The 20,826-nt window shown below is 43.9% G+C and overlaps 1 protein-coding gene across 1 annotated transcript in view; it reads left to right on the top strand.

Moving 5' to 3' along the window:
• The window catches only part of Mthfd1l (methylenetetrahydrofolate dehydrogenase (NADP+ dependent) 1 like), a 191,149-nt gene that overhangs the window by 18,920 nt on the left and 151,403 nt on the right, over positions 1–20,826 (top strand). Inside the window, exons 8-9 of the mRNA XM_078018905.1 lie at positions 14,026–14,137; positions 20,103–20,194. Of these exons, the coding sequence (XP_077875031.1) occupies positions 14,026–14,137; positions 20,103–20,194 (204 nt within the window). The remainder of the gene's footprint in view (positions 1–14,025; positions 14,138–20,102; positions 20,195–20,826) is intronic.

The following is a 20,826-nucleotide window of genomic DNA, read 5'->3' as shown; positions in this document are numbered from 1 at the left end:
ATTTTAAATAAAAGGTATATAAATTAGACTGCATTCAGACACACACAAAAAAGTCACTTTTCTGAAAAGAAATCATGAAAAAAAAGTGAAAAGACAGGTGTAGGCTAGAAAATATTTACAGCAAACATTTAGCTGGTAATTAGAATCTTGGACTCCTCTAAGTCAGAAAGAAAAAGACAGTCCATAGAAAAGTGGGCAAATAACAGGTCATTCATAGGTGAGGATCATGGTGGTTAAAAGACACACGAAAAGTCCCCTGGCTTCCTGTTTAAGTTCACCGATCATATTGGCAATATGGGGAAACAGGTGACAGTCTGACATTTGTGGAGCTTAGGGATTCACGTATCACTGTAAGGGATTTAAATTGAAATAAGCACCTTGAAAAGCTATTTAGTAGAGTTGAAGGACATCCTTCAATCCTGAAATTTCACTGTGAAAATGTGTCATAGACAAGCTCTGGGAATACGTACAAGAAGACATGTTTAAAAATGCTCAGGGGTCGGGCTGTAGTTTGGGGATGGAGCGCTTGCCTAGCATTCTCAGAGCCTTGAGTTCCATCCCCAGCTCCACACAGACAAAAAAAAAAAAAAAAAAAGAAAGAAAGAAAAGAAAAAAAAAGTAGGAAAGAAAAGAATGGTTAAAGCAGCATGTTTATCATCCAGTAACATGAATGGTGACCCAGTGCCCAGGAGGGTGATCAGATAAATCAGTGCAGTTGTAGGTTGAGTATATAGATAGTCATGCTTGAAGCAGAATGATGTGCACACAGAGAAAATTAATAACCTAGGGCTATAAATATCAACAGAAGAATCTTTAAAAACAGCATTCAGTGAGGGGGGAAGAAAAAGCCAATTACAGAAGGGCATATTGCCTACCACACCATTTACAGAGGTCTAAATCTATGCTGCAGGAACATATGAAGTAAAACTATGAAGAAATGCCTGGGAACTATGAAATCAGAAAAATGTGGGCCACGTGTTAATGGAAGGGAAAGGAGGGAGACCTAGGGACCTCCATGTCCTTTCTTTTTTAATACTAAAATCATTTTTTATTCCCTTTGTTATTCTTCTTCAAAACTCCAAATCAGAGTTCCAGAAAGAGGAGTGGATTGACAGTCTTGAAGTGGGGATGGCTTATCACCCTGCATGGGACCTTGAGAGTCGGGGTGGGGGGAGGAGCATCCATCCTGGCAGACAGGAGCTGGGGGAGACCCTGTCCTGCCCTCCCTCCTTCAAGGACTCAGTCTCTCCTCCTTTTTCTTCTCTGGATTTCCATCTTCGTCTCAGTTCCTGTCTTGTTCTCTTGGGTACCAGACGTAGCTTGACCGTTTACCCACAGGGGGACCTTCAGGAAGACCTTCCACTGTGCATGAAGCTGGTCATGCTGGCTCCCTGGTGAGGTTGCTGGCCAAGGGGGCAGCCTCTGCACAGCTCTTGGACTAGACGGCCTGGCCTGCACTGAGGGCTTAGCAGGTATTCACCGTCCATCTTTGAATTAGTTGTGTTCTTGCCCTCTTCCCACTTTCTTAAATTTCATTTTAATATTTAATGGGTTGTATTTCTTATTTATACTTGCTGAAGGAAAAAATGCTAAGCCTCTTTGACTTTTTCAAGGTGTGGGTTTGAGTGAACTTTAATGAAATAATAACTTGTAAAGAAGAAACTGAACATTGCTACTCGTGAATGTCTGGAGTATGAAACGGGGATGCGTGAGATGGTGAACCGGCAACACTTAAATTAGTAGTGTTTTTCAGCATACTGTGACTTAACCAAAGTGAACTCCTAGATCACAACAGGTTTTTTTTTTTTGTTGTTTTTTTTAAGAGTTGATTACCAGCAATTGAAAAGAAAGTTATTTTAGAAATCCAGGGGCAAATAAGGAACTAATATGTGAGACCCTCTCTCAAAAAAGAGAAAAATTAAAAATAAAGAGCTGGGGATATGGCTCAGTAGTAAAGTGCCACTGGGTTAAATCCCCAGTACCTAAATAAATAAATAAATAAATTCGAGTCATTGGTCATTTTTTAGCGTTTTTTGAGTTACTTTCTAACATTATTAAAGTTGGATACCTTAAAAGAGAAAGTTGGCTCTTTAGCTTAATGGACTTTTTCAGAGTCAGGAGATGTGTGGAGCATGTGCATTTTATCTTTTCCCTGACCAGTATCCAGGTGTGTTACATTACTCTTTTTATTTTCACATCTGAAACATTTCATTAAGTGTTTCATTTCAGAAAAGGATAGTGCAGCTCGTGCATTTTAAGCAAAGCAAAGTTAAATAAAATGAGCACACGTAGCGTGATACGTTACAGGAGTCCCTGCTTAGCTGCAGTTTCACCCCCAGTGTTCTCAGTTATCTGGGTTCAACTGAGGTCTGACAATATTAGATGGAAAATTCCGAAACAAGCAATTCACGTTTCAAATCGTGTGCTGTTCCGAGGAGTGCAATGAAGTCGTGCACCTCCTCCCTTCATGCTGTCCTGGACGCGTCACCCCGTCGTCTGGCACATCCACCCTGTATGCGCTGTCCACCCACTTGTCCCTCAGTAGCCGTCTTGGTTATCAGACCCAGTGTGGGGGCATCGCAGTGCTTGTGTCAGCTGGCCTTCATTTTACCCAATAACGGCTCTGAAGCGTGGGAGCAGTGGTGCTGGCAATCAGAGAAGCTGTGGAGGAAGCTGAGAACGGCCTCCTTTAAGGGAAAAGGTAAAAGTTTATCAAGGGATGTATTTGTATGAAAAAGCAGTATATATATATATATATATATATATATATATATATATATATATATATATATATATATATATATGGCTCATCTAAGGTTTCCGTCATCCACCTGGGGGTCTTGGAATGTGTCCCTTTGGATAAGGGGAGACTGCTGTCTGTAGAACAAGATCTAAAAATACATGTTCCTCATGTTGGGATGAGAGAAGAGATCAGGAGTGAGTTGCAGCTCTGCCAGGGACAGCGGGTGTCTGTGACTGAGAGTTGGACTGTTTGCATAGCAGGTGGATCTAATTGATGCAATGCTTCCTTGTTGTAAGACGGCTCAGGAATGTGGTCTTGCAAATAACCAAAGCTGTTGTGCATTTTTAGTGGTGGCCACATGGTGGCAGCCTACTCAAGAAAATAAAAGTGCTATTTTGCAGTTTTTGTGAGTGGTTGGTGCTGAACGTGGAACACAGGACCTTGCATTTGTTGGGTAAGTGTTCTACTACTGAGCTACATCCCCGCCCCTATTTTGCTCTTGAGAGCCCAGAATTTTCTATTTGGAAGCTTAGTGGAAGAGGAAAATAAACCTTGCCTGCACTGAACAGCTGTGGTGGAGAGAGAAAATGCCGTCTCTGGCAGTTGGATGTTTTCACAGCTGTCACAGATCCCTTTGCTCACTGTATCTGTATTTTTGGAAAACAAAGACATTTTTCAAAGTACTTTTTTATTATGGAAGTAAATCACCTTGACTCTGTACTTTGGGGTGAATCCCATCGTAACTTTGAGAAGGATCAAGTGGCGTGCTTTTTTCAAGAGAGACTGGAAATGGGGAACCGTTTCCTGTTCCCACATATACAAGAAGTTCTCTTTAAGAGAACTTTCCTCACCAAGTCCCTAGTGCTGTGATGGCACTGTCGTGAATCTCAGAGGCTGCCAGCTTTCACGTTATTGCCTTATCTGTGTAGCCAAGAACAAGGAAAGAAAGCACCAGGGCTCCCCACACTCGTCCTTGAGATGTTTTGGCCTTTACCCGGCACGTGCACATCTGCATCAGGCTGCCCCACCTCCTCCACACACGACCGCCTGGTCCTTCTGCTTCCCACACTAGCAAAGGGCACCTAAGATTATTGTCCATTTAGCTTCTCCCTCCCAGCAGTGATGAAAGAGCTGGGGAAAGAAGAGGACAAAGGAACTCGGCCATTAAGTGAAAGGACATTATCTTTGAGAACTTGCCTCGCATGCTGACAGGCACGTGACCTGCACAGCGGGTCTGTTCTGAGAAATGCGTTGTTAGGTAGTTTCATGGTGCCAACGTTAGGAAGTGTCCTTCCGTAAATAGACAGCTACGACATCCCTGTGTGACATAATCTTAAGGGACCACTGTTGTGTGTGTGGCCTATCATTGACTAAAAAGTCATTATGCAGGAGTGGGGATACAGCTCAGTTGGTAGAGTGCTTGCTTCACATGCACAAGGCCCTGGGTTCAATCCCCAGCACCACGAGAAAAAAAAAAAGGTCGTCATGCAGAGTATGACTGTATTTGTCCCTGACCCAGAATTGGCCCCCTGTTGGACATCTGGCTGGGGCTCTTCACAGTTGGCCGTGTGAGGGATTCAGGCAGCAGGACGGGACTACAGTACCAAGAGCTTTGTCTGCCCCCTCCCAAAATACAGGTAGTCTTACAGGTGTGGGACGACTGTAAATTATCAGACAGGCGCTATACCCAGCAAGAACTGCTCTCCAAGGTAGACAGTCAAGTACATGGACTTGTGTCCTCAAACACCAGAGCCCTAATTTTGGAGACAGACGGCACTGGGTTTGGGCCTCAGCTGTTGCTCACCTGCCCTGGGCCTGTTTCCTGGTAGGATGGGGATCACAGCACGGCCTGTCTCATAGGCTGTTGTGAGATAGAGTTAAATAATTAGGCTTGTCAATCCCACTGTTAAGTAGATAGTGAATAGAATAGTGTGGGCTCTTGCTCTTTATGGGAAGCCTGGTCGGCCTGCCTCCAGTGCGTGACGGGGGATGGGAGGGGAGGCCTAGCAGTGAGTTCATCCCAGGGAGAAGGAATCCTAAGAGACCATGTCCCAGAGAGAGGAAGGACTGAGCAGAGCGCATGCCCAGCTATGACCAGTCTTTAGGTAGTTAGCAAAGAGCCCTTTTCCTCAAAGCCGTAGACCACATCCTTCCTGTGATTCTTGTGATAGAAACTAGGAGTCGCTCCACTTCAGAATCTGTCTGGGGGGAATCTCCGATTGACCACTTAATATGTTTAGGTCTTAATATTTGGAATAACAATTACATAGAGTTGGTGAAATAAAAATGGAACTTTTCTCTATCTGCCTACTTAAATCTAAAGGTATTTTATGGCTACTGCTATGGCTTGGATGTGGCTTGAATGTGTCCCCTAAGCGTTCTTTAGAAGCTTGGTTTCCAGTGTGGCAATGCTAAAAGGTGATGGGACCTTACTGGGTACAGTGACACATGCCTATAATCCCAGCGGCTCAGGGGTTGATGCAGGAGAATCGTGAGTTCAAAGCCAACCTCAGCAAAATCAAGGTGCTAAGCCACGCAGTGAGATCCTTCTCTAAATACAAAATAGGGCTGGGGATGGGGTTCAGTGGTTGAGTGCCCCTGAGTTCAGTCCCTGCTACACCCCCCTCCCCCCCGCAAAAAAAAAAAAAGAGGTGATAGGACCTTTAAGGGCTGGCTCCTAGTTGGGAGGTCAGTAGGCCCCTCCCTGTTCTGACTTTGTCTCACCATGTGATCACTTGTGCTCCTACCACTGTGACTGCATCAGCTACAAGGCCTTCTCCAGAGCTGAGCAGAAACCAGCATCAAGCTCTTGAACCTCCAAAACCAAAAGCCAAATTAACTCTCTCCTACTTTTTTCCAATACTGGGGATTGAACCCAGGGGCACTCACTATTGAACTACATCCTCAGACCTTTTTGGTTTTTATTTTGAGACAGGGTCTCAATAAGTTATGCAGGCTGACCTCAAACCTACGATCCTCTCCCCTCAGCCTCCCGAGTTGCTGGGGTTGTGGGCATGCACCACTGCACCCGGCTGAAACTTTTTTCTTTATAAAGTTATGAATCATGGGTATATCATTGTAGTAACAGCAAAATGGGCTCTTGCCGATTACTGATTGATGCCTAAAATCAAGGAGCTGGAGCATATAGAGCTGAGATTTGCCTTCTGAGTTCTATAGGAACAGAACAGCCTTCTGTTTTGGTAGCTTTATAACTTGTGCTCATTGGAGTTGGTCGTTGAAAATGGAGAATAAGTTCCTGCTTTGTTCCTGTGCATCCCTTCCAGGCTTTGAGATGCCTCCTGCAGTTCCATGGTGTCCTGGGGTGAGGAGGGGAGGAAGGTCTGGGTTTGGGTCCAGATTCACCGACTGCTGTGGAGCATCAGCTGAGCCTAAGCCATAGCACTGGGGCTCCTGTTTTGGGGTAGGGCTGAGGAATCCCCCTGCTTCCTTCACTTCCTGCACACAAATGCAGGCCCTCACGCTCAGCTTCCCAGCGCCGTGAGAGTCACCCACCGGCAATTTCGCCTTGGAGGTAACCCTCTTCCTTGCCCTGAAGATTTTATGTTACATCAAAACCCATCTGAAGAGAGAGGATGTTCTGCCCCCGGTGTTCCCGAGGTAGTGAGAGGTCGGCAGGCACCATGAGGCTTGCTCCCTTGAGAGTCTCTGCTGAATCCTTGCTCAGAGCACAGCTGGAGGAGGAGACCACAACGGCCAGCAGCTGGGACAAATCAGGTGAATCCCAGCTGTGAGCAGAAGAAAGAACCTAAAAACGAGAGAACTGTTCTTGTTTTTCTCAGAAGATCTCGTTTCTCCTCTTGAGCACAGAAACCCTCAAAACCAATGCTCACAGCAAAAGGAAAAATATGGGTCTTGCACATTTGAAACATCAAAGTGTCTGTTTTTTTGTTTGAGCAAGGTTACATTGTCACAGAGCTCTCTCCAGTTTAAATTTAACACCCAGCATGGCTCCTAAAAGCCTTTAAAAGGTGCACTGGAAAATTCCAAATGTATTTGTGCTAGGATGGACATGAGGGTGGGGAGCCCTTAGCTTTTGACATCGACTTGGATTAGTGAGTTACATACAGGACACTTCTTTTTATAGGAGAGGCTACACTTGGGATGGTACCGTTCGGCAATGATGATGGCTAACACTAGTTGAGTGAATGGATTCTGCAGGCCAGGCACTGTCTTACTCATGTTATCTCTGTGATTTGACACACCTGCCCTGTTAGGCAAAACTGTCATTGTCCCCATATTACAGATGAAGAAACAGGCACAGAGGAGGGATTTTCCACAGATCGTATAATTAAAAAGGATGCAGGTGGCGATACAGCTTATAGGCTTTAAACCACTGAGCACATCAGCTCTTATGGCGGATACTCACATAAAGTCTCTAAATTTTAAAACCAAAGATACCTCCCAGCTCAAACACCAACATCGGAGTTTTATGCCAACTGTTTATCATCCCAGAGGCATAGTCATAAGAGCATGAAGGAGACTGAATGTTGTCTCCTCCCTGGGACTTAGGACTTGTCACCAGGCCTGCAAGCTCCCTCTTCAGAAGGGATGGTGTGTGCTAAGAGGGCACCTGGTCAGGTGTGTGGATCCTCAGGTCAGCTGTGCTGAGCCAATACCCAGGTGTCTCAGAGTGTGTAGTTCAGTGGACAGGAGTGACATGGGCCCCTGAGCTTTCTTTCTGGATGTTTGTATGTTAGTTCCCATTGTTTTGACTTCTCTTCAAGAAGCCTGGTCACCGTATTTACTTATCAACACCAGGGACATAGCTGGTGAGTACTTTTTTAATAGCCAGACTATCAGCCCTTATATTTAGCAGTGTTGAGAAAAGCATTTGTGAGAAAACATGGTGAAATTAATGACCATGTGAGATCAAGTGGAACCATGGAAACTGATAGTTTTATTCGTCTTACATGGTTCAGAATTTAAGCTGATAAACTGAAAACTAGGAGAAATGTACTATTGTTCTTATTAAATATGTGAGCAGAAAAGTAATGAAAACACCCTCTATCTCCACTTTTCCCTGCATTTCTTCCTCCCCAGAGGCCCTTCCTATTTCTTACAGGCAAAATGCTCTAATTTCAGTCTGACGGGGTGACGTGGTGGGTGTTGGAAGGTTGATTGGATTGGCATGTGTTCTCATAGACGGCATGAGGCATGGTGCTGGGGTCCCTGGGTGGTGGAGCCAGCGTGACAAACAGTGCAGTGGGATCTGATGTCGTGTCCTGTTTCTCTGTTGGAAACCTTGTCTGGAGCCTGAACTCTCCTCTGAACTGTGGGACCAGGGTCAGCCTTCAGGCAGTCCATGTTACTTTGCAGTCAGCTGCGGCCAACTGCAGATACATCCTGTGGTCATCAGGGACCAGATGGGGAAGCAAGATGTACGTTTCACAAAAGAGAGCTGTCATGGTCCCAGCTGAGGGGCTCCAGGCCTGTGTTCTGCAGAGAACAGGCTGCTAAGATCACCTTCAGGCTGGGTGCCGTGTCACACGTCTATAATCCCAGCGGTTTGAGAGGCTGAGGCAGGAGGATCACGAGTTCAAAGCCAGCCTCAGCAATTTTGTGACGCCCTAATAAACTCAGCAAGATCCTGTTTCTAAATGAGATACAAAAAAGGACTGGGGATGTGGCTCAGTTGTAAAATACCCCTGGGTTCAATCCCTGGGACCAAAAGGAAAAAAAAAAAAAATCACCTTGGGCCATTTGCCTATCATCTTCTGTGTACTTTCCTATACTGGCTGTCACGTGAGTGCTTTTTGAGGGTATAGAATTAGAATCTTTCAATGGGAAGGTCTTATACATAATCTATAATTAAAAAAGCACCTCCTATTTGTGCAGAGATTTCTGTTATTTCTGTTACAACCCTGAAAAATGGATATCTTGCTTGCCACAGAGCCTGGGCCTTTATCATCACTGATAAGAAGCAGAGTCTGAACTTGAATCCAGGTGGTGTGACTCCACCTGGACCGTCCTGCCTGTTGCACCTGGATTCCTCTCTTCTCAGGGGAGCAACCGAGGCCCTGAGAGCTCTCCAGGGAAGAGGGATTCGGACAGCAGATCTGTAGACGTGCGATGTGGAGTTGAGCATCGGAAGCTTAAGCACTGGGAAAAGCAGGGCTGCGTTTCCCACAGCGACACGGATTGGCGTGAATGTGAACCCAGAGGGTGGGGTACAGTGTGTGGCTAGCAGCACAGATGTGCAGCCCGGGCCTGTCGCTCCCCTGCCAGGCTCAGCTTGCTCATTGTTGCTCTGGGAACTGTAACTGGAGCATTTCCTCCTTTTTATTCTCCAGGGTTCTGAGTCTGTCGTGAGAAGGAGGATCGCTGCCTGCACACTCTCTCTCTCTGCCCTACTTTTAAACTTTTTTCCTAGAGTGTGAGGAAGGGAATTGTTTTTGGTGAATCGGTCAGAGCGAATCCCTGACTAGATGTGACGTTGCATTCTCCTGTATCATCTGTCATAACTTTTGGAAGCATCAAGCTCACTTGAAGAAAGAGTCACTGTCTTTCCTAGCGATTTTGGACACCACCGAGTGTCTCCGATGCTCTCTTCTCACACATTGGGCAGTTGAACGATGAAGTAAGAGCCATTCAGAGGAACATTTAGGAAAACAAAGGTCACTTATTGTCCCTGAGGGGGAAGATCCTGTGAATATATGCTAGAATCACAACTCCCAGTTGTCCATTCTGATTCATGAAATAACCCTACAAGAAGTCTTTTATTTAAAAGCCAATAATCTGCTTTACTGATCACAAACGAGAGTGGAAAACAGAAACACACTCAATTCCTGAAAGGAAAAAAGTTCCTCCCAGGATGAGCTCATGGGCGGCACGAAGCGAGAGGAAAGGACTTCTGCGGCAGTTGTCAGGTCTTATCTTGCCAGAGTGTGACAGCATCTGGAGGAACACGTCTGAGCGGCTTGACCTCTCGTGGTGGAGTAGTTACACAGTTGTTTGCACATTCCTGTTTTGTAGTATGCCTAGTATTTCAGGAAAACGTGGATATGGATTCGTAGATAGAGCAGTCATCGCATGGTAGATGTTTGGTAGATTTCAAATTAAATATTTGACGTCCTAAGTTCAGAAAATTGTGAACAAGCAGGGAACCTGCTTGTGGAAAGCTCCGCCTGAGTGGAATCTCTGTGTGTGGGCACCGTGCTGTCGAGGGGAAAAGATGGGTCAGGCTCGGTGGCTCTGGGGAAGTTGTGAATGGGTTCCTAATTGCCACCCGTGTCTTCTGTTTTTATCCTGCTTGACCCCTGGGCGTCCTGTGAACATGTTGACCACGCCTCTTTCCCTTAGCCTGGGTGGAAGCCCCCTTCCCGCGGTCCCCTAGGCCTCTGGGCCATGTACTCCATGTCCTTCCCGTTCTCACTCTCCCAGGGGAGTCTCATCCAACCTTCTGGTCTGAACTTCTGTCTGTGGGTTGCTGCGGACAGGCCTGCACCCCACACACCAACCTTCTCAGTCCAGGCCTGTTGCCAGCTCCCCGCCCACCTCCCCTCAGAGGTCTCTCTTCCTGCCTTTCCTGTTGCTCCCTCTATCCCAGTCTCAGTCCAGCCTCCCGAGAAGCCTTCCTGAAACCCCTGACTGTGTGAGGGCAGCCAGGCAGCTAGCCCAGCCTGACCCCCACTGTTATTAAGGCTTTGGTGAGCCAGGGGCAGCAATTCAGTAGAGCCTGTCTCTAAATAAAATACAAAATAGAGCTCGGGATGTGGCTCAGTGGCCGAGTGCCCCTGAGTTCAGTCCTCAGTATACCAAAAAGGAAAGAAAGAAAGAAAGCTTTTGTGAATCTGGAAATTCTGACATTTTATGTAGGAAACTGACATTTTGTAAAAGAAGACATTAAATTACTTTTAGGACTTGGTCATGAGATACTCAAGTGACCAAGTGACCTGGGACATAAGGTTTTTGCACACTTTCTGTCCTGGTACAAGGCCTTGTGCAGAATCTGCCCTGGAGCATAATGTGATGCCCAGAGCCACTTATCCAGGTTCCCGTAAGCCTGTGTGTAGACAGTGAAACCTGAAGTGTGGGACCACGTGGGTGTGGCGGGCGTCTCCCTTGCCTAGAGTGTGACAGCTGGTTGGCCAACACAGGAGCTGATCAAGAATCCCAATATCTGCCCAGATGTTAAATACTCGTCAAGCTTACTGCCTGCATTGTGCGAGGAAAAGTAAGTAGAAATTCAGTGTTGGCAGCAGTTGAAGGATATAGAAATCACAGTGTCCCAGGCAATAGAAACTACAATTCTTCAAAAAAACAACAAAAAAAAATTTCAACTTTTTTTTTAACCTGTTCTAACTTTTGATGTATAAACGCATCTCATACCTGAGATGCCCACATGTGCCCTTTATCTCCTGATAGCAGAAGATAAGGTCTGTCTTCTGGCCAAGAGGGTAGTACTAGTTCTAGCTAAAATCTTTTTTAAGTTTATTATATTTGTTAAATTTAAAAAATGGGTAATTCATAAAACTCCACTCCTTTCCTACTCTGATGCTTGTTCCTCCTGAAAGTCTTTGGCCTGAAGAAGAATAGTTTGCACATTATCTAATCACTGTGGCGTCCCTCCACCCTCCCCACCAGTGTCTGCATATCTGTGTCTCAGTATTGTTTTAACATTTGGGCCTCTGCCTGGGGAGTGGGTGGTTCACTTTAAGCTACCCTACTCCAGTCTCGGCAGAGAAAGCAATATTTTGTTATGAGGTTAAGTTTCTAGCCAGGCTTTGGCCAAGGCCTTTCCCATGTGGGAAGAGGAAAGCAGGAACAGCCAGCGAGGAGATAATTCTCCTTGAATTTGAGCTCATTAAAATCTTCACTCTTCCTGGGTGGATTATTTATTGATGGAAGCATCTAGCTAGTACTCTTCCTTTCCAGAAAGAATTAGCATCTACGATGTGATCATTGCTAAGGGAGGGGATTCTTTATCTTTTCTCTGTGGGGATCAACTCTCCCCCAGTTGCTTATTAGCACAGACCACTTTGGAGTTGTGTATGGAGTGAAGAGGCTGGAGTGAGATTGCTGAGATTTATAGGTAATGAAAAGAACAGGTTGTATCTAAGACACCATGTGTCAAAACCTAAGTGTTCTTAGGGGACTCGTGTGAACCTGCGGTCCTTGGCATTTTCCAACGTGAACATTTCAGCATTCTTTCTATGCACCTCCTTTTTATAGAGGCCTTAACATGTTCTGGTTTTGCTGCTCTGGTGCAGGACAATCTAGCAAAGTGGAGTTTCTCATCTGCTGATCTGCAGCAAGCTTTAAACATCCTCGTTTCTTTTGAGGATTATTGGAGTTGAACTTGACAGTGAAAAATACACTTTTGAAAACAGATGTTTAAAATCCTCTCCCACCAGAACTCCCCCCCCCCTAAATATAACATCACCTAAAAGTCTAGGTGCTTTTCATATCTCTCTGTAGAGATGGTGTGCAACTTGAATGGAGCAGATTCCTGGGGAGATTAGCTGCAAATGTAGTGGAGTTTGGCCATGTTATGACCCGGTAGCATAGAAAAAAAATGGTTATTTAGGTGAATGTTTTGAAAAGATTTTCTCCTTTCTTTTGATGGTGAATAATCTCTAGATTCAGTACAATACCATTTCAGTGTGTTCTTTTGCTTCTGGGGCTTTAATAACCTAACATGCTGAAAAGTAATCATGATTTTCTCTATTTGTATGAGCAAACTGACTGCATATTTTCCAGCTGTTACCTTCAAAAAGTAGACTTTACCCACTATTATATATAATTATAATGCACCAACCAAAAACATTGGCTCTGTTGGCCTTATGAAAAGACACACATTTAAATTGTTCTCCTGCTCCTCAAGGGAATGTAAAACTAGCCTTGATCTTGGGTTCATAAATCAGGTAGGACTTGGGCATCTCTATCCCCTCCTTACCATCTCTTGTTCCAAGATTCCTGTAAGACATCAATTATAGCTGGGGATGTAGCTCAGTGACAGAGTGCTTAACTAGCATATGTGAGGCCCTGGGCTCAATCCTTAGGACCACAAAGGAAAAAGACATCACTCAATGCCTTCTCTGGCCCAGTGTTCAGAATTCTCAGCAGAGGAGCTAGTTTGTTTCCCTAGACCTTCAGGGACCAGCTAACCCAGCTGAGAGTGCATCTGTGCTGGGTGGTTGGGTGGTTGGGTAGTGGTAGTGGTGGTGGGCACATTTTGGGTTTTGTCTTCTGGTCCTCTAAATGCCTCATTCCAGAGACTCTAGTCAGTTGCATGGCAGTGACATCCGTGGAAAAGCCAGTGGGGGTTGGACCATCAGCACTGGAGAGTAGAAGGCAGGCAGCTTTCCCCGTCTCCCTTAGAGAATATCTCCAAGAGACACAGCACAGACCCGTGGGCATGTCAGCTCCGTGAGCCTCTGTTTCCTTGCCCACTAAATGAACATAGGAAGTAAAGCCAACCTCACGTACGTGGGGAACTCAGTGAGATGGTACATAGGGCACCCAGCTGACCTGTGCAAGTTTAGCTGATATTCTTTATTCACCTTTCCCTCTATGTGTGGACCTGTTTGGAATTATCCGTTACTCTGTGGTTCCTGGACCAGCAGTTCTTGTAACATCAGGAGTAGCCTGTTAGCCTGTTCTAGAGGCAGCCTCCTGCCAGCTGTGTTCCTGCAGTGCCAGTTATCAAAATGCAGGATGGATGTGCTAGAGGCGTTCTGTAGTAGTGCTTACATTTTTTCCTCTTTTTCAGACAAAAAAAAAAAAAGTAGCTAGATGAGAGGTGAATTTGGGCCTCAAGGAAAGTGGGATTTTCTCTGGCTCCTGAGGGTCTTTCTGGTGGACATAGTAGAAGTCCATTAGGGACACATCTTGATGCTGCCACTGTCCAGGCGAGCTCTGTGCTGGTCGGACTTCACCATCGCAGCCCCTGTTTTCCTCCTGAGGCAGAGCCAGGATGCCACTCTCGTCCGCCCTTCTTTCTCTTTCCTGTGGCCGTCAGTAAAGGTCCATCCTTTGGCTTGATGTTGTGGTCAGATGATAACGCTCACAGCGTGGATGGCCATGTGCCCACCATGAAGACACCCTTGCAGTTCTGTTTCCTCTCCTTTGTAGGGTGCACTGGGCTGGTTCGGTTCGCACTAGCATGCTCGAAAGGAGTTACTCGAGGGATTCCACGTCTGGGGTTTGGAACAGAACTCTGGATCTGTGACTGTTGTCTGTTACATTCAGCGATTCAGCTGACACCAGCGGTTAGTCATGTCTTTGTGCCATGATTAAAACATTTCTCTTTTTCCTTTTAGCTTCAAGAGGCTGACATTGTGGTCTTGGGCTCACCTAAGCCAGAAGAGATTCCGCTGTCTTGGATCCAGCCAGGAACCACTGTTCTCAACTGCTTCCACGACTTCCTGTCAGGTGAAGGTCCCCAGCGTTGGTGGGGGCCCTGATGAGGACAGAAGGAGTGGGGGGGGACTTGGTCTTTCAGAGGAGCATGGTGGCACTCACCTGAATCCCAGCTACTTGGGGGGCTGAGGCAGAAGATGCAAGTTCAAGACCATCTTCAGCAAGTTAGCGAGACCCTGTCTCAGAAAGAAAGAAGGAAGGGAGGGAGGGAGAGAGGGAGGAAGAAGAAATAAAAAGGGCTGGGGATGTAGGTCAGGGCCCCTGAGTTCAATCCCTCCCCTCCAAAAGAGTGTGTTTTTGAGGTGCTGTTATTTTATTAAAATTTATATTCTGAGTAATTTGGACACAGTTTTGGCTGGAGATGGGTGAATCTACTTTCATAGATTTTTAGATCTACTTTTCTACTATAGATCTAATTTTTCTACTATTCTTTTAGGATTCCTTTAAATTCTATTATATGAAAGTGGCATGTGTTTTCTTTAATGAAACTGCCTTAATTTTAATAACATTTCTTTTTAGAACTCTTTATTTTTGAAAAAGGTGTTCCTGAAAACAGTAGGTTTCAATATCACAATGGGGGGGGGCGATGTTCAGGAGCGTCAAAGACCAAAGCCTTCTATTTCGATTGAATGATTTCATAGTAGTTAACTTTAAATTTTAACTGGTCTGTTAATTTTACGTGGAGTTTTCTTGTTGATTTTTTTTAATGCCCAGGGCCTAAAATGGTACCTGACACATAGTAAGCTCTCAGTCAATGTTGGCCTTTGAGTGAGTGAGTAAACATGGACTCCGCATTAGAGTCTGGCTGTAGTTTTTAAGTTAGACATTTCGGAGAGGTTTCCCTGAACTTGTCCCCACTTCAACACAGGGCTGCCAGGGCAGCTGTGGAGACAAGGTGAAAAGTCCCACGCTCATTGTACAGGTGGACAGGTTCCAAGTGCCGTCCATAACAGCACTGCATTTCTTCAGAGTTAGTTTCACCTTAGTGACTTGGGTTACTATGAAAATTGAACCTAGGAGTAAGTTATTAGCAAGTTTCCTTCTCCTCTTGTCATACTCTTGCCACTCTAAACAATGAGTAGGCTCTTTGAAACTCTATGAAAAGGAGAAGTGTTTTCGTTTAAACTTAAGACCAGAAGAACTTTTAATACCCTTGTGGCTGAGTGAAAGCCGCGTTTCGTGATGAGATTTTCATCTCGTCCTAATGGTACGGTCCCTCCTCCTCTTCTTCCCCTGTGTGAAAATAGACGGGACCCGGTGATTTATGGCGAGGTAATTCTGCAAAGGCGTGTTATTGAATATCTAATCCTTGGAGAGATTTTCCTGATGGCTGATGTCCCAGAAGTAGTGCTCAGAAAACAATTACACCCCACGTTGGGTCTGATCATTCCACTGTTGCACGAGCTGAATGTGTAGATTTTAAAACAGGGGAAATGTCAGTGATCTGTGTTCTAGCTAAAAGAATAATTACGTCTTTTATTACTGAAAATTGTTTTAAGTGGAAGAAATGTAGTGTGATCTCGGAACGGCTTGCTTGTTAAAGAGGAGAGCCCACCCTAAGCAAGACCATTTGGTATTTCCAGTACGAGGCCTTATGACTGACGGACCTTTCGGAACAGGGAAGCTGGTTATGTCTCAGGCCTAGAGAACAAAGTCAAAACAGCAGCCCGGGGGTTCAGAGTGCTTCACGGCCTCATTTTAAGCTAACCTAGCTGTTTTTAGTGTGACATCAGGGAAGGACCATGGGTTGCATCCCACGGCTCATAGTAATGGACTATAGGATCCTGAGGGGCCTTGGGCCTTCCTTTGTGTGAGAGAAGAGAGAGAGAGGAAAGAGCATGGATTTTGGAGTTAGGGCTTCCAGACTTAAAGCAAACAGCATTGGTGCCTGGGCATGGTGACACCCTATAATCCCAGCTTCTTGCAGGGCTGAGGCTGGAGGATGGCGAGTTTGAGGCCAGCCTAGGTGACTAAGCAAGATTTGTCTTTAAAAATAATAATAAAGGGGCTGGGGATGTGGCTCAAGCGGTAGCGCGCTCGCCTGGCATGCGTGCGGCCCGGGTTCAATCCTCAGCACCACATACAAAAAAAGATGTTGTGTCTGCCAATAACTAAAAAATAAATATTAAAAAAAATTCTCTCTCTATCTCTCCCCCCCCCCTCTCTCTCTCACACTCTCTCTTAAAAAAAATAATAATAATAAAGGCTGGGATTGTGGCTCAGAGGTAGAGTGCTTGCCTAGCATATGTGAGGCACTGGGTTCGATCCTCAGCACCACATAAAGTAAAATAAAGACATTATGTCTGCCTATAAGTAAAAAATAAGCATTTAAAAAATAATAATAATAAAAAAATTCTAGGGTTGTAGCTCAGTAGTAAAATACCTGCCTGGCATGCTGAAGACCCTGAGTTCAATTCTCCCCCCCACACACACACACACATAGAGTTGTTTTTTTGTTATTGTTTTTTGTTTTTAAAACTGAATTACATTACAGTTATAACTGTGTGACTCTGAGGAAATCACTTGAGCTCTCTGTTTTTCAATGTCCTTGTGGATGAAATGGAATCAAGGCAGTTGGGAGAAATAAATGAGATGAGATGATACCTCAATTGTACAGTTCTTCTTTCATATTAGCTGCCAGTAAACATCAGTCTGCTTCCTCTGTTCCCCTGTGCCACCTCACTCCTGCCTGCTCTCCAATATAAAACAGCTTTCAGATTTTGGTTCAGCAGTGTATATGGTTCTCTTTGAAAAATCATGCCCAAAGAAGTCCAGTGAGATTCTGAATATGTAAGAAGTTTTAGGAATTAGCATGCTTATAATTTAGTCATGATCCTAATGCATTTGGAATAAAATAAGGATATTTTCTTATAACTTTTGAAATTTGATTCTAAAATCTATTGTATGTGTTACCTGCTTTCCTTTATTTTTTCTAGAAATCCTAGGTATTTTGGATCTACCCCTTCAATCTATTGCCAATTTCCATGTCAAATGTTAATTAGTTCTAAATAAAATATATCTAATTTTTTCCTCTTTTTAGAATATGCAGCCCTGTGTCCGTTCCTTCTCAATTTGGTTTCAGTCATTCCAAAAGGCTTGCCTATATATGTTGACACTCAAATTTTAATTATGTTCCTTTTTTCATTTCTTAGAATATATAGTTTTTAAAAAGTGTAACATACTGCCATTCAGTGGTGGGATTCAGGTGGTATGAGCTAGGAGGGCAACTCTTGAGGGCACTGTCACAAAATTACTCTAAATGACTTGTACTAATTTTATCTATTGCATGTTACCTTTTTATTTTACAACATCAGTATATTTAACAGAAAAACCAATCAACAGTGTTTTTCTAAAAAGTTTTATCTGTATTAATTTCTACTTTCCAGTTCTTCTTGATTTTAAAACTTTGCATATGTATTTCAGAATCACTTGCCATCCCAAATAGGAAAAAAAAAAAAATTTTGCATTTGATCTTTGGGTCCATGGAGCACTTTTGCAGTAGGAAGGGTGTCCTGGCCAGAGCTGAGCTCCTGTCGTATGGCAGAGGGGACAGGAAGACCAAAGATTTCCCTCGGCTTCCTGCACTTCTTCCATTCTGCCAGACTTCCTAGGGTGGTCACATCAGGGAAGGGACTGTTCTGACTTCTAGGGACAGCATAGCAGTGAGCCTTACATGTTCCTGTTGCAGAAAGTTTGGTTATCATGAGAATATTGTAAATGAAAGGCTGTCTTTCCAAGTGATTTCATTGACTTTTCCTGGGGAACCATGAGTTAAAGGACAGCATTTAATGGGAAGTGGAGAGACCCATCCATGACTTGAGAAGGGACCCCTGTTGCACTCTGGTCCCCCAGTGCCTCTCAGGCCCAGACTGTAGACAGCTTCCAGGTAGAGTCCCGTCTTCACACAGGCAGGGGGCTGAAATAATGATTTCCTTTCTAAAGTCTTTTTAGCCTTTAAGTTCACTGAGAATGTATTCCTGACTCCCGAGTTACAACTCTTAATTGTTTCTAATTCATTGGATTCAGAATTTTAAATTCAATTTTATGATCGCATCGAGTCCTTCTACAAAGGCAATGTTTGTGATAGGAAATTGGCAAAATACAGATTAGGACACAGAAGAAGATAAAAATAACTTTTGATCCCATCACCGTCAGATAATCGTTTTACATTTTTTTTCACAAAAGGTCAAATTAGTATAAACTAATTTTATTTGAATGTAGAAAAGGAAAATAAAGCAATATGGTACTTCTAAGTCATCGTTATTTTTAATTACATGGTTTTTAATAAGTCAACCATTAACTTAGCAAGTAGCAGACCTTTATCTACTGTGCATGAAAATCAGAGGCAGTGCTGTTTGGAAGCCAAGTCATCTTCCTCTGGTGTCCTGAAGATGTCCCCTGTGTCCATCCTCTTCTGATACATGTTGACTCTGAGCTTTGAGCTTTTCCAGGGGTCCATGAGGAAGAAAGAGTTTTACACAGTCGTAGTCACTGGATTCCATTTATATTGGGGTTACAGTTTCCTTTATGCTGGTTTCTTATCCATCTGGTCATAGTTGCTACTTTCACAAATTTCTTGTGACTTCTGGTCCATTCGTGGCACCCTTTTTACTGCTCTGGATGCATTTCCTTTGAGTCACTCCAGATGTACTTTGTGCTGGGAGGAGAGAGGAGTGTGGTGTGTGCCATCCGCCATCTTGGGCTGGAGACTTGACGAGGCTTGGTCTCGTTTGTTCGCTCTATTCCTCACGCAGCTCATCCTACTTGTTGAAATCATTTGTGGGATGGTTTAGACATCAGCAATCAATCATTCAGCTTTCAAAGTAGTGTATTCTCACATTTGCTAATAAGCTCCATGTCATTCAAGTGACTGAAATTATAGGAGGAATTTTTTATTGTGTAACTGTGTAGATGAAATATTCTTCACTCACATGGGTATTTGTGATTATGTTCTTGGAACATGCATTTATAAATTGATACCAACTCCTGGAATGGAGCTTTGCCTTATTTCTCTAGCACTTAAAGACAGAAGAATGAGAAAAGCATATTTCTTTTCCATAATAGATGGACAAGATCTTAAGATCAGATCTCTAGGGGTTAAAACAAAACAAATCTCTCTCATTCTCTGACTTTTGTTTTTGCCTAGATAATGATTTATAAAACTGAAGTGTTGCTAATCTTTAAACAATACCTGAGGGACATGATTTTCCAACACCCTTAATACATCTGACAATAGAACATCACAAAACACGTACTTTTAAGTGTTTTTTTGTGCTTTCTTGCACGGACTGTCAGCAAAGTGGATAATTTAAGAGTAGAGTAGTCCAAAGAAAGAAGACAGTAGTTTCTTAATTCAAAAAATTGCTGTTAAAAACCTTTCTTTCTTCTAAGGAAGGATGTAGGCTAAAGTATTTTGCATGTGTGTTGTTTTCATAAATTTTGCAAGTGATAACTAAGAAGGGAAAAGTAGTATTCTTACCATTGCCTTTCCATTTTGAAAACCCCGATCTGCAGGCTACGCTGCCTCTGCACTAAGTATTGCAAATGTATGCTGTGAATTGTCCTGAGTTACTATTGTATTTATATCTCTAGTAATGCTCTATTTGGGAAAAAAAAAAAGAAAAGTCACAATATGATACTTCAAGTAGTTTAAAGAGATTGTGTGCCTAGATGTTTCCCCCTGGTTCAGTGTGAGATATGATTTCCCAAGGCCTCAGGTGCTTTGTTAAATCACACCTCTGTTTATCCCAGTTAATAGCTTAGAGGGACATTTCTCTGATGTAAAATACACTGGAACCCAACCAAGATCCTCAAAGCTGTGCCAGAGGTGACTCACCTGCAGCTGCGCCCTGACCTCCTGACTTCCTTGGTTGCAAAATGAGACCATTATTCAGTGCGCTGGATTTTTATAAGGAACATTGGTTGTAAATGACAATATGCTGAAAGTCTTTTTTCCCCCCCTTTAATTTTTTTACAGGGAAGCTTAGATGTAGTTCTCCAGAGGTACATGTTAATGGGCTCATTGCAGAAGATGATGTGGGTCTGCTCGCTGCAGCTCTGCGGATTCAGGTTTGGTTGGCACCAATATTTGAGCATTTTGAATGTGGAGCTCTGTTTAAAAGTTGATAACATTTTTCAGATATTTTTTGCTTACCAGTTACAGTGCTAAACCCTTTATATACTAGTGTTAAGCCTAGTTGACAAATGAGGAAATGGAAAATTAAGTTACTCGCCTATAACACATGATGTGTTTGAGGCAGGGACCCAAATCTGGGTCTGTGTTTTAGTTATCTATTACTGTATGGTATATTATCCCTAAAATATAGCAACTTAAAATAACAGGCATTAATCATCACATTTCTGTGGGACAGATTGGGGAGCAGAGTAGTGGGTGGCCCCCACTCGGGATCTCTCAGGCAGTTGTAGCCTGGGGCTAGAGGATCTGCTTCCAGGATGGAGCAGTCATGTGGTTGTTGGCGTGTGGTGTTTAATTCTTCAATGGCAATTGGCAGGAAGCCTTCGCTCCTTGTCACATGTACCTTCCCATAGTGCTGCTCACAGTGGGGCAGCTAACTTTCCCCAGGATGCACAGTCCAAGGGAGAGAGCAAGGAGGAAGCCATGGTGTGTTTTATTGATCTAGTTTCTAAAATCCCACACTGACACTTCCTCTTTTCCTGTTTGTTAGAAGCAAGTCACCAAG

Source organism: Ictidomys tridecemlineatus, chromosome 8 (assembly GCF_052094955.1).
Source record: "Ictidomys tridecemlineatus isolate mIctTri1 chromosome 8, mIctTri1.hap1, whole genome shotgun sequence".
NCBI lineage: Eukaryota > Metazoa > Chordata > Mammalia > Rodentia > Sciuridae > Ictidomys > Ictidomys tridecemlineatus.
The sequence above is the reverse complement of the archived record's forward strand: the minus strand, read 5'-3'. Positions and strand labels throughout refer to the sequence as shown.